The sequence below is a fragment of the Aquarana catesbeiana genome, linkage group LG02, assembly GCF_042186555.1.
Source record: "Aquarana catesbeiana isolate 2022-GZ linkage group LG02, ASM4218655v1, whole genome shotgun sequence".
Classification (NCBI taxonomy): Eukaryota; Metazoa; Chordata; class Amphibia; order Anura; family Ranidae; genus Aquarana; species Aquarana catesbeiana.
Window position 1 is genome coordinate 641971707 of NC_133325.1, and position 14478 is coordinate 641986184.

General features: G+C 43.7%; 1 protein-coding gene across 4 annotated transcripts in view; it reads right to left on the reverse strand.

The window, feature by feature from the left end:
* Window positions 1-14478, reverse strand: part of PHKA2 (phosphorylase kinase regulatory subunit alpha 2) — a 143668-nt gene that overhangs the window by 49990 nt on the left and 79200 nt on the right. For all 4 annotated transcript variants that reach the window (XM_073616456.1, XM_073616455.1, XM_073616453.1 and 1 more), the window contains exons 16-20: window positions 12325-12434; window positions 9826-9970; window positions 8004-8082; window positions 6659-6834; window positions 2111-2287 (exon numbers count right to left, since the gene is read on the reverse strand). In XM_073616456.1, the coding sequence (XP_073472557.1) occupies window positions 2111-2287; window positions 6659-6834; window positions 8004-8082; window positions 9826-9970; window positions 12325-12434 (687 nt within the window). The remainder of the gene's footprint in view (window positions 1-2110; window positions 2288-6658; window positions 6835-8003; window positions 8083-9825; window positions 9971-12324; window positions 12435-14478) is intronic.

Here is a 14478-nt window from a genome sequence, read left to right on the forward strand (position 1 = left end):
GGGTAAGGATGATCATTGTAAAAGTGAGGGATCAGTCCAGAACTACACGGAGGAGCTTGTGAATGATCTCAAGGCAGTTGGGACCACAGTCACCAAACAATCCATTGGTAACACAATATTCCGCCATGGATTGAAATCCTGCAGCGCCTGCAAGGTCCCCCTCCTCAAGAAGGCACATATACAGACCCATCTGAAGTTTGCCAATGAACATCTAAATGATTCAGAGAGGGATTGGGAGAAAGTGCTGTGGTCATATGAGACTAAAATTGAGCTCTTTGTCAATAACTCGACTCGCCAAGTTTGGAGGAAGAAAAATGCTGACTATGACCCTAAGAACACCATGCCTACAATCAAGCACGGAGGTGGAAACATTATGCGTTGGGGCTGTTTCGCTGCTAAAGGTTTAGGCCGACTTTGCCACACTGAGGGGCCAATGAATGGGGCCATGTATTGTAAAATCTTGGATGAGAACCTTCTTCCCTCAGCCAAAACACTGAAGATGGGTTGTGGATGGGTCTTTCAGCATGACAATGACCCAAAACATAAAGCCAAGGCAACAAGAGAGTGGCTCAAGAAGAAACACATTAAGGTCCTGGAGTGGCCTAGCCTGGCCTAGTCTCTAGACCTTAATCCTAAGGAAAATTTATGATGGGAGCTGAAACTTCGAGTTGCCAAGAGACAGACAAGAAACCTTAAGGATCCATGGAGAAAATCTGTAAAGAAGAGTGGACCAAAATCCCTCCTGAGATGTGTGCAAATCTGGTAACCAACTACAAGAAATGTCTTACCTCTGTGCTTGCCAACAAGGGTTTCTCCACCAAGTACTAAGTCATGTTTTGCTTGGGGATCAAATACTTATTTTACTCACTGAACTGCAACTCAATTTATAACATTTGTATCATGTGTTTTTTCTGGATTTTTGCTTGTTATTTTGTCTTTATCATTTAACCTCCTTGGCGGTATTCCCGAGTGTGGCTCGGGGTGAAATCTCAGTACCATTAGCGGTAACCCCGATCCACACTCGGGATTGCATCACTGGACCTGGAAGAAGTTACTTACCTTGTCCCCATGATCCTGCGATGTACTCGCGCTGTGTCCGGCGACCGGACCTTCTGCCCGATGCTCTGTGTGTCCTGGCTTCCGTTCCCTACGAGCGTTGCGACGCAGAGGGGTGGAACCGACGCCAATTTTAAAATGTATAAAACATAACACACACAATACATTGTAGTCTTATTGGATTACATTACTTTTTCAAATCATTTGACCTCAGTTTGTCCCCAGTGCTTTGTCCAGTGCCCTGCCTGAATCCATGGCATCCAAAAAGCGTGCTTCTACATCAAAAGCGGTTTATGACCTGCTTGAAAACAGCGATAGCGATACAGAATCTTTTTCAGAATTGAGTGATAGCGATTCGTGGGGAAATTTGTCATCAGACACAAAAAGTGATTTCAGCGACGATCCTGCGACTGAGCTCAGTGATGTGCTGACTTGGTGCTCTATTGACTGCGATACAGATCACGCAGCGCCCCCAAGATTCCCATTTACTGGAGAACCTGGTATGAAAGTGGACGTTGAAGATGACAACCCCTTGGCATACCTACAACTATTTCTGACCGATGAGGTTATTGAAAAACCGAGACAAACCGGTACCAAGAGCAACAAGCTACTACGCATCGGAAGTTTTCAAGAAGTAGAAAGTGGGAACCAGTGACCAAAGATGACATTTGGAAATTTCTGGACCTAATAATACTTCAGGGAGTGGTGGGGAAACCCTGCAGAAATGGTATTGGACAATGAATAAATTACTTGCCACCATTCTTTGACACGGTCATGTCAGAGTAAAAATTTTCCCTGAAAATGAAATATTTGCACTTCGAAAACAACAAAGAATTTGATGAAACTACTCATCCAGCACCAAAACTCAAGAAAATTTGGGAAGTACATCAAATGATTCTGAAGAATTTCCAGGCAATAAGATAAAGCTCTATTTTAGTGCAAGTATGTTTGCTCCGTCTGTTTATTTATTTGTTATCATCACGATTGTCTTGGGATGTGAATGCGCCTTTGTTGGACCATTTTTAGAACAACACTCACCACTCGAATCACTTACTTGGAACTTCAAGGCCTTTAGATTTGGCCATGATAGAGAGAATATCCCGGGTGGAGTGCAGGGCACTGAAGGCAGACTGATTTGATGAATTAGCCACTAAAGGGGGCAAATGAGTGGTAGAAGCCACACTTTGCTGTAGTTGATTTATGTACTGGTCCAGCTCATCTTGTGTTTCATCTGAAAAAAAATAGTCAACATTTACTTTTCCAAAAGGCAATACTGCTTTTGTGATGGGACTGACATATAAAATTAGAGGCAAATAAATATATATTTTTCACAACAGTCTGCTGCTCCGAAACCACCCAAATGGATGGCAGTAGCCCCAAATACACTTTGTATTGTTATAAATCAGTCTTGTTTGCATCTAATGATGGTGATTCCATTATCTTCTTGATCAGAAAAAAGCTAAAATAACTCTGGATGCCCAATTTACTCTTGAGGACCTGGTAACGGAAAGAGGCATCTAATAGTAAAGCACTGGGCCCTGGTGGCCTCCCTATTGAGATAAAAAAAAAAGGAGCCTTCTTCCAAAACTACTTAAGACCTTGGAGGGGGCATTAGCTAAGAGAAGCCTCTCCCAATATGTGTACCGCCATAGTGATCTTTGATATAACAGGGAAAAACCAACTGGATTTTACTACCCCAATCTTACCGACTTATCTTACTACTGTGCAGACAGTAAGGCCCCATTCACACCCGAGCGTAGCGTTTTTGAGCGTTTTGTCACATGTTTTGTCGGGCGTATTTGCGTGTTACCATGCAGCGCTTTCCGGCGTTTTTGAGCTTTTACTCTTATTTTATTAGCCAATAAGAAAAATTATCATCTGTTTCATCATTTGTTGCTATGTTTTTAGATTTTGTCATCTGCTTCCTGCTCCAAAAACGCCCAAATCTGCCCGATTCGAGCGACAAAAAAGGGTCCAGAATTTGTTTGAGCTTCAGGCGACTTGGAGTGGAGATGTGAACCATCTCCATAGAGAATAATGGATTTTTTGCGTTTTGTAGCTTCAGGCTTCAGGCTTCAAGCTACAAAACACTCAGATGTGAATGGGGCCTAAGGTTTTTCTGACAAATCGCTTAGTGACAGAAATTTTCTAGATTTTCCACAAAGACTAATCCGAATTCAAACCCAACAGTTCAACTAAACATTGGTAGGGCTTTCCAAAATTTACAGATACCACATTGAAACCCTGGCAACAAACATTGTTTCCCTCTACGCCGTAGTATTCTACACAGATTGAATTTAGGCATTATATTTATAAAATGGATGCAAATACTTGAGCATTGGACTCATTAAAGTGTCACTATACCCAGGACCCTGGATTCACTATATCTGGTCTCCCACAGTACACAGAACATGGAAATGCAATAGTTTTAGTAAATATAAACTGCTAAATACATTTTCTCATCTGCAGTATATAGCAGTCTTGTGACTTTTATCAGTCTCTGGTTAAAGCTTGTAGGAGAAGTTTTCATTGAGGATGCAGGACCCCTGACCCTCTGTCTCGACAGTGCTGATTGGCCGAATGCTGATTACATGCACACTCCCAAGAAAAGAAAAAACTATCTAGCAATACACACCAAACTGAGCATATGCAGCTTGTCCCCTGGCTCTGTATTATCCAGAGATTGTTTGGGGACAGTGGAAGAAGGGGAGAATCAGAGGAGACAGGATCAAACAGCCTTTTTACCAGTGTTGCCAACCGCCCGTTAATTTACGGGCAGCCCGTAAAAATCACCCCATTTTCGGGGCGTCCGTGAATGCCCGTTACGGGCAGCCGGTGCCCGTAAAAAAGATGGCTGCGGGCCGGCCATGCAACTGCGCATGCGCCGTTCCGAAGCCTGCAGGACTCGGGAAAGATCGTACAAGCTCGGCAGGCCGGCGCATGCGCAGTCATGTAATGACGCCGCCTGGCGCCATTTTTGAACAGAAGCCGCCGGCCGCCGCTCGATCTTCAGTTCTCGGCGGTTCAGCGGGGGGAGCAGGAGGAGCCATGTTACCGGGCCCGGCCACGGCAGGACAGGTAACAGTCACTCTCTCCTCCCCTCTCCCTGGATGCTCTCCCCTCCTTCTTCCCCCCTGCCCGGAGCTCTTCTTCTGCTGGTTCCAACTTCCATATACACCCGATCACCCGGATTCCACTCTCCGTCTCCGGTGAGTACATCCCAGCCTGCCAGCTTTGTCTCCGGCGCTCTCTCTCTCACTCTCTGCGGGGTTACCCACTATCAGGTGGGCACCTGGCACTGCCCATGTCTGCTGCTGCCTTTTGTTCTGCCAGCCATGCCTGCAGTCCGAACCAGTGCGGCGTTCCCCACTGGGTGGCCGGGGCTGGGGTGACCGATGTGTGCCGGGGATGACCGGGGCTGTGCGGTGTTCATGTCTGCAGAGCACACTGTGCATTGTGATGAAGTTACTCTGATAACGGGATCCGTTGTGTGTGTGCTCATGGCTGTCACTGTGCATGGAGATGTGTGTGTATGTATATATATAATGTGTCTGTGTGTATATCACAGTGAGTGACAGCCTCTGACCATCTCCTGTGCCCGCAGCCTCTGACCATCTCCTGTGCCCGCAGCCTCTGACCATCTCCTGTGCCCGCAGCCTCTGACCATCTCGTGTGCCCTCAGCCTCTGACCATCTTGTGTGCCCGCAGCCTCTGACCATCTTGTGTGCCCGCAGCCTCTGACCATCTCGTGTGCCCGCAGCCTCTGACCATCTCATGTGCCCGCAGCCTCTGACAATCTCGTGTGCCCGCAGCCTCTGACCATCTTGTGTGCCCGCAGCCTCTGACCATCTCGTGTGCCCACAGCCTCTGACCATCTCCTGCCCAGTGCCTGCAGCCTCTGACCATCTCCTGTCTGCAGCCTCTGACCATCTCCTGCCCAGTGCCCACAGCCTCTGACCATCTCATGTGCCCACAGCCTCTGACCATCTCGTGTGCCCACAGCCTCTGACCATCTCGTGTGCCCGCAGCCTCTGACCATCTCGTGTGCCCACAGCCTCTGACCATTTCCTGCCCAGTGCCCGCAGCCTCTGACCATCTCCTGTCCGCAGCCTCTGACCATCTCCTGCCCAGTGCCCACAGCCTCTGACCATCTCCTGTCCGCAGCCTCTGACCATCTCCTGCCCAGTGCCCGCAGCCTCTGACCATCTCCTGCCCGCAGCCTCTGACCTATTCCTACATCATGTCTGCAGTCTCTGAGGTAGAGTCGGGAAAGGAGTCAAGAGTGGGAGCGCCGCCGGGATCATGGGGTCACGGGAGAAGTCAGACGTGTGTGGACTGTGGAGAGGAGACCATAGGAAAACCAGAACCACCAAGCTGGAGCCATCTGACTGAGCCCTGCACGATGCACCTGAGAGGAGGTCAGTGACAGCACTGGCAAGTCAGTCTAGGGGGGTTGCTGATGTAAGGGGGAGTGAATACAATAATGTAAGGGGCACTGATATAAAGGTTTCCCCCTAAATTAGTAACTCCCCTTACCTTAGTGTATTCACTCTGCGGAAGGTGGTCTCTGGTCACCAGAGTGCCCACCACATCAGAGTTCCTGGCATTCCCCTTTACATCAAAGTCTGCAGGATTGCCCCTTACAGTGCAAAGGGGAACTCAATCTGCGGACCCTGATGTAATTGGGAACTCTGATGTAAAGGGAACACAGTGGACTCTGATATAAGGTGGTCTCTGGTCACCAGAGCCTCCCCTTACATCAGAGTTCCCCCATAGATCATGATCTGCAGCGTTCCCCTTTACATAAGAGTTCCCTTTCACTGTAAGGGGGATCCCTACAGACTCTGATGTTAGGAGGGAACCTAGTGCTAGCTGGGTTATAGTAACCTGACCTTCATGTCAATGGAGAAATATGTTTTTTGACTTTTGTTTAGCTTAAACACATTGCTAACAGCACTAGCTATATGTTTATAGTTCAAATATGTATCCTTGCACTGTTTAGCACTGAAAATAGTAATTTTAGGTACTTTTTTGCAGTGCCAGTAAAAAATGCAGATCTGCCAGAAATTTTCATGATTTTTGCCAGTAAAAAAGTGGTGCCGTTTGTAAATTTTGTCATCCTGCCAGTAAATTTCACTTCAGGGGGTTGGCAACACTGCTTTTTACACAATGCAGAGGATTACCCCTTAGGTTCCACAGTAAGTATAACAAGCATGCTTTACTGCATATATAGAATGTTGTGGCTTTAGTAACACTTTAAGTTTAAGGAAACTTCATCTGGGCTGCAGATTTTGTGATGTTGTGTTTGTAAAACAATGGGAAATGTGTACAGATCCTGTATTTCAGTGCTGTGATTTCATACATACTTAGTTACCCTTTCCCTTTTTTACATTTATAATGGTGTTGGAGATAGACTGTAAGCTTCTTTGGGTCAGGTGAACAGGGACATAAGTGACAGGTTAAATGATCATTGTAAAGCAGTGAGAAAGATGTCAGTCCGATCTGAAGAAATAAAAAATGAGCTCCAATGCTGAATACACAGACCCACAAAAAAAATGAAACACTGTTTCTCATAACAGGGAATAAGGATGCCATTTCCTACCATTTTCTGTTGGCTCTGCTTGAAATCCAGCCAATTCATATTCATAGTCATTGTCTGGGCTATAGTATCCCTCACTATCTCCATCGAAAAGCTTTTCATCACAGTCAATATCCAGGAAACTCAGATGAGTGAAGAACGAGGTGGTAAGGAAATCAGACAATTTCCCCTGTTTTACCCTGAAATAAAAATTATTTTATGAGTTAGACCTGGAGAATCTTATACATGTATCAAGGGCAGAAGGCAAAACCAGATTATGTTAGCCAATGAAAAAAAATGTCAACAGCGCTATCCTGTCTACAGTATAAAGTCAACCTTTCATGAGGGGCTGCAATGGCTAATTCTTCTGAAGATGCTAGTTGCCTGGCTGGCTATGCAGATCCTCTGCCTTCCATACTTTCTGACCACTGACCTAGAACAAGTATGCAGACCAGGTAATTCTTAGAAAAGTTACTTTTAGATTTTTCTTGTTCCGTTTTCAAAAGAAACTTGCTTCCACCATCCATGATAAACAGCGTGGATGGAGGAATCTCCTCTGCCAGTTATGCCACATACACACGAGCGAACTTTCCATCAGAGTAGACTCTGACAGTCTTTTCGACGGAGTTCCGCTGAAACGGACTTGCCTACATACGATCACACCAAAGTCCGATCGTTTAGAATGCGATGACGTACGACGGGACTAGAATAAGGAAGTTCAATAGCCAGTAGCCGATAGCTGCCCTTGCGTCATTTTTGGTCCGTCAGACTAGCATACAGACGAGCGGTTTTCCCGATAGGAACTGAGTCCGTCGGAAAGATTTGAAACATGTTCTATTTCTAAGGTCTGTCAGAATTTTCGAAAGAAAAGGTCCGATGAAGCCCACACACGATCGGAATGTCCGATGGAATGATTCCGTCGGACCTTTTCTGCCGGAAAGTCCGGTCGTGTGTACGCGGCATTATTGTATTCAAGCAGCCAGGACACATGTGAATGCCTGAACATTGACTGCAACTGATAAGATACATTTACTATTCAATTGAGAATTTTCTACTCAGCTCAATCGATTTTTGCCGACAGGGCCACTCACACTTTGAATTTAAACCAATTTCACAGGCAAAATTCAAGCAGTGTATGGCTAGATTTATTATCTGAAGCTTCAGCCTTATTTACAAAGGCATCTAAAAGGAGTCTGTTATCGCTTGTTACAGCAGCTAATAAATGTCTCCCTTTTTCTGCATTGGGAGATCTATAAAGAAAATCTGAGTAGTTGCTTTTGATGGCGATAGCTACTTTCTAAACACATCATGACAAACAAGGCTTGACTTTATGTTTGTGTAAATACATCTTTAAATGCAGGTTATGTACCTTGCTCCTCCAAAATATCCATCATCAAGTTTTCTAATAGTTGACAGAATAGCGGGGTCTATGTCAGAGCCATCCTCATCTAGAGAAAATATACAAAAATGTATTTTTTGTTCATTAAAAAAATAAACAAGATTCACAACAAATGTACCTAAAAAACCCACTTAATTTACTGGGGGAGATTTACTAAAACTGGTGCACACAAAATCTGGTGCAGCCGTGCATATTAACCAATCAGCTTCTACCTTCAGCTTGTTCAATTAACTGCTTGCCGACCATCCCATGCAGATATACTGCTGCGGGGCGCCCGCTCTGCGCTGGATCGTGTACAGTATCTGGTATCTGCCCCGGCTGTGCTGCAATTTGTTACAGCACAAGCCAATCAGTGGATCCCAGACAATGACTGATCGACAGGACCTGCTGATCAGCTCCGCCATTCAAGGAAGGGAGCTCTGCGTTGTAAACAACACGGAGCTCCGAACACTGACAGGTGACAAAGCAGGGAAAAAAACAGCAAGATCGCTTAGTAAAAGCAGCACATAATACACACATTACACATTGTTAGACACACATTTAGCCCCTTGATTGCCCCTAGATGTTAACCCCCTTCCAGCCACTGTACACTAGTACAGTGACAGTGTATAGCAGTGGTCATCAACCCTGTCCTCAGGGCCCACTAACAGGCCAGGTTTGCAAGATAATTGAAATACATCACAGGTAATATAATTTGCTGCTCAGTGATTGCAGTATTCTAGTCTGCATCTCTCCAAGGTAATATAGAAAACCTGGCCTGTTAGTGGGCCTGAGGACAGGGTTGATGACCACTGGTGTATAGTATTAGCACTGATCACTGTATTAGTGTCAGCATTGATGTCAGTGTCAGTTAGTGTACCCCCCCCCCCCCCAGCCAGCATCAGCTAGTGTCAGATTGCCCGCCATCACTATCACAGTCCCACTATAAGTCGCTGATCACCACCAATACTAGTATAAAAAAAAATCCCAATATCTATACCAGATGCTATAACTTTCACGCAAACCAAATAATATACACTTATTGGGTTTTTTTTTTACGAAAGACATGTAGCCAAATACATGTTGGCCTAAATTCAAGGTGAAATTAGAAATTTACATTTTTTATTGGATATGTTTTATAGCAGAAAGTAAAAAATATATGTTTTTTATACCAAAAATTTCAATTTTTTTCATTTATATTGAAAAAAATATAAATATATTACAACAATGATAAATATCTAATTTGCATACAGTGTTGCACGACTGCGCAATTGCCAGTTAAAGTAGCACAGTGCCGAATAGCAAAAAATGATCATGAAGAGGGTAAAATCATCCGGAGGTCAAGTGGTTAAGCTTTGACAATAAAATCTAGAAGCTGACTGGTTACTATGCACAGCTGCACTAGATTCTGTGTGCACCAGGTTTAGTAACTCTTCCCCACTATGCCTAGCCACTGATTCCCTAAACTATATATCCAAAAGGAGCATCAAATTAAGTAACACTGCAAAGCTCTGTGTTGTAGAATCTCTAAAAAGAAAGGCAAGTTACCCAAAACCCAGCATATAACTTAACTAAACTGTAATGTAATCTGAATAGAGAATCCATGAGCAAGAGTGAGAAACCTTTGTAATGCTTGAAGCCATTATGAATAGTAAGTTTACTGTAGGATCTATCAAGCATTAGTAGAAGCCAGCAGGCAATTCAATGTACTTCACCCACTGATATATATATACACACACACACACACAAACACACAAACCAGTTATTAGTATTAATACCAGTTTTGTTAAAAAATACTTATGAGAGTAATTACTGAGCATGTAATGGGTAATGGGAAACGTGACGGTAGGTCTTCCTGTCATTCTCCAGCAAGAGGTCAAGTAAGCCAATTCAGTTCGGAGCATCTCAACAACCATTTTGCTGTCCAAAGCTAGATAGAAGTGGTTCTGGTCTGTAAACTGTGGAAGGAAAGAGATGTCATAGAACGCTAACAATGCACTGTACAACCTAGTTCATGATAGATATAAAATGACCAATTTTGGTAGACTTCATCTGTTGATGCAGTCATATCACAACCACTTCAGAAGCCACCTGCATGATACTAAATTACCTCCGTCAGGAAATACACGTGTATAACAAAACTTGATAAAGAACCTACAGCCTAGTAATAAGGAGGAAAGTACAAAGCCATTGATGTATTGACGTCAGCCTCATCCATCTCATAGAACCCAGTTTCCCCATTAAAAACCCAAAATTGCAAGACCAAACACAAATTTGGCTTTGGTAAAGCAGACCATACATGGATTGACATTTTGCTGAACCAACCAAATTTTGATCCATTTATGGGCAGGCTGGTGGTACAGAAGTCGATCTACCGATTGACTCCTGTAGAACCACCCTGTCAGGTTTTTACTGTTCGATTAGTGCCACCGGCAGCGCCGATCAATGTATTCTGAAGGCAGGGAAGTCTCCCCACAATACACAACACAATGACTCAAAATTCTATCAAGAAAGCCTAACTGTCCAAGTGATGTACAGGTGCCACATCCCAGTAATATAGACAAAGAGCAAAATGGATTGGGGTGGGAACATTTGAGGCACCAACAAAACACTTTAACATTTGACTGAATATATGAAAATGTTTTATTGATACAAACATGTTAAAATATTATGTGAAGATAAAACATGTTGCAGACACAAACATTTCATATCTACAACAGAAGATTGCGATATAGCCTATTCTGATTCAACATATCATCACAGCAATACCCCTACAGGTTTCGACTAAAGGCAAGTCTTCTTCAGGGGGTTCTTTTTGGAGCAATACAATAAATTGGTGAATATTTTTGTAGAAAAAACAGCTACAGATGCTGGTACCAGCTCAACACACATCCAAGAATCAGGTGTAGAGCAGTAATCAACCATGTGTTACAGGGGGGTGCTCACCCCCTGTAACACATGGAGGATTGCTGCTCTACACTTGAAAAGACAGATTCCTTTTGGCCAACATTATCCATCTGGAATTGCGTTGCCGTCCCCACATGAATTTGCCCTGCCCTACAGTGGGCCATCTGTGATCCTTTTAGGGACCAACAAGAATACCTTACCTTGAATTCCCCCCTGATTCTTGGCTGTGTGTTGAGATGGTACTGGCATCCGTATCAGTTTTTTCTACAAAGATATTTGCCTATTAATTTATTCCTCCACAAAGAACCCCCGAAGAAGACGTGCCTTTAGTCGAAATGCGTAGGGGTATTGCTGTGATGATATGTTGAATCAGACTAGGATATATCTCAATCTTCTGTTGTAGATATGACATTTTTGTGTCTGCAACATATTTTATCTTCACATATATTTTAACATGTTTGTGTCAATAAAACCTTTTTTAATATATTCAGTCAAATGTTAAAGTGTTTTGTTGGTGCCTCAAAAGTCCCCTCCCCAATCCATTTTGCTCTTTGTCAATACAATAACTCAACGTGAATCGGGCCGCTGGTTGAACAAAAAAATAAAAAATAAAATAATGTATGGGCTGTCTTATGCCACGTACACACGATCGGACTTTCCGACAACAAAACTGTGGAATTTTGTTTGAAGGGTTTTGGCTCCAACTTGTCTTGCATACACACGGTCACACAAATGTTCGCCAACAATTACGAACGTGATTACGTACAAGATGTACTATGTGGTTTTTGAGCTCTTTAGCGCCACCCTTTGGGCTCCTTCTGCTAATTTCATGTTAGTAGAAGTTTTGTGAGTGTTAATTCGTGCTTTTCTTTTTGCGTTTTACATTTAGCGCTATTATTATTATTGATATCACTTGAAAAAAAAAGCCTTTGAAACCTTGTTTGCAATAACTCCATCAGTATCACCAGCAAAGCAGCTTCATTATTATCCCATTAAAGAAGAAGAGAATTGTGTGCTGCATTTGGAGATTTCATAATTTGCCATGTCACAAATGTTAATTCTCCATTACGAACGCTAGTTTACAAGACTGGCCGCTTCTGCTTCTGAGCATGCGTGAACTTTTGTGCAACGGACTTGTGTACACACGATCGGATAGTCCGACAACAAAGTTTTGTTGGCGGAAAATTTGAGAACCTGCTAGCCAACATTTGTTGGCGGAAAGTCCAACAACAAATGTTCGATGGAGCATACACGCGGTCGGACTTTCCGCCAACAAGCTCACATCCAACATTTCCTGTCGGAAAGTCCGACCTTGTGTACACGGCATAAGACTTTTGTAACTTTTGACTTGGTTAACATAATCAAAACTCTAATTATACAGATATACTTGTTTTTTTATACCCACCTGAGGAGTAAAAGTGAAGATCTGATTCCTAATTGTGTACAGTTTAGATGTGCCCAGGACTCCAATGTGGCGGTAAGGACGTCCACTCAGTTTCATGGCCCTATTAATGCCTGTAAACGTGGGCAGAGTAAGATTTTTACTACATGCACAATATTACTTGGTTTACGACCATTGGCAAAATCATTTCTCAATGGTCCATTAAACTAAAAGAACACAAGCTGCTTTATTGCTTATTTCTGTCAATTTACATGAATCAACCTGCATATATAGAGGCTCATTTACTAAAGGGGTTGAGAAGCTTCACGCAGTAAACTGTGTTCACTTTTTCTTCAGTTATCCAATCAGATAGAACGCACATTCCTCTTTACCTATTTCATCTGCACATGATTGGATAAATGGAGTGAATATTCAGACAATGTATTGTGTAAAGGTTCTCAGCTCCTTTAGTAAATCAGCCATGTGCATCGATGAGCATTTTCTGTGTTTATTGAAAGGTTGCCTATGATGTCTACTTGTGGTAGAAAAGTGTTTAACCACAGAAGGAGAAAGGAGGGAGCATGTCCCCATTAGACCATTTGTACTGCTGTCCTGCCTGAAGACCCAAGGCTGTTAACCACTACAGTGCCGGAAGATTAGATACAGGAAGAGGACAGGCATTCCCGCAGTGATGATGTCTTCAGAATCCAGATGCCTGCACAATTTGAGTCATACTTCATTACAGGTAAGTGATGTGACTAAAGTTGTAGGGATTTTATTTTATTTTTTTTGGAAACTTCAGCATTAATGCAGCTCTGTGTTAATTTAATTAATAAATCACAGAGGACACAGAGGACAGTCAGGGATGATCGGTTGGACAGTTGCAAACACCGATCTCCATGTATAGCTTTTTAGCTGACAGCCACAGGAGTGAGAGGAGGAGAAACGTCTGTCAGCTGCTTCACTGAAAACTATACAGGGGGATCAGTGTTTGCAACTGTCTCCCCTGCCGCAACGATTATCCCCAACTGTCAACCAGGGACAATCATCCATTGGTGTAGTGTGGGTCACAGTGCCCCCCCCGGGGCCCGTGTACAGTGAACACCCTGCACACATGGATGATACGCCACTGGCTTTAATCCTTCAATCATCTAATCAGGTGCAATTTAAAAAAATAGTATTGTTTTGGTATTTGCATTTTTGATATTAATAAAATTAGGAAATATTTTATACTGCACTGTGTCCCATGAATTACCGTATATACTCGAGTATAAGTCGAGATTTTCAGCCCTTTTTTTTGGGCTGAAAGTGCCCCCCTCGACTTATACTCGAGTCACCACCGTCTGCCTACATGATCAGCGTGTCATGTAGACAGACGGCGGCCAGCGTGTGAAACATACCATTCGGCGGCCATTCACTGTTCAAAAGCCCCGCCTCCTCCTCGTCTGTGATAGGCAGAAAACTCAATTTCCCAGCAGTCAGTGTACAGCCTATCACGGACATTCTCTCATCTTCACCTGGGTATGAGGATGAGAGAATGTCCGTGATAGGCTGACCGCTGAGAAATTGCAGCTTTTGTACAGTAGAATGGCTGAATTGTATTATGACACGCTGATCGGTGCAGAGCGGCACATGGAGGCATGCACAGGATACAGGTAGGATGCACACATACACAGGACACATGCACACATACACAGGGACACATACACAGGGACACATGCACAGGACACAGGTAGGTGACACATACACAGGACACATGCACACATACACAGGGACACATGCACAGGACACAGGTAGGTGACACATGCACAGGACACATGCACATATACACAGGACACATGCACAGGACACAGGGACACATGCACAGGACACAGGGACACATGCACAGGACACAGGGAGGTATACAGCTGCAGATGGGCATTGTTGACCCTCTTTTTCCACTTACAGTAGCTGCTGCATTTCTCACCCTCGTCTTATACTCGGGTCAATACGTTTTTTCCATTTTTTTGTGGTAAATTAGGGCCTCGACTTATACTCGGATTGACCTATACTCGAGTATATACGGTACATATTTCTGCACCACACACACAGAAAGTATGTAAGAAGCCAATATTACAGGGTCTCTGATTCCTCCTGTATTGAATTGTATTGTAACTGTACTGTCTGCCCTCATGTTGT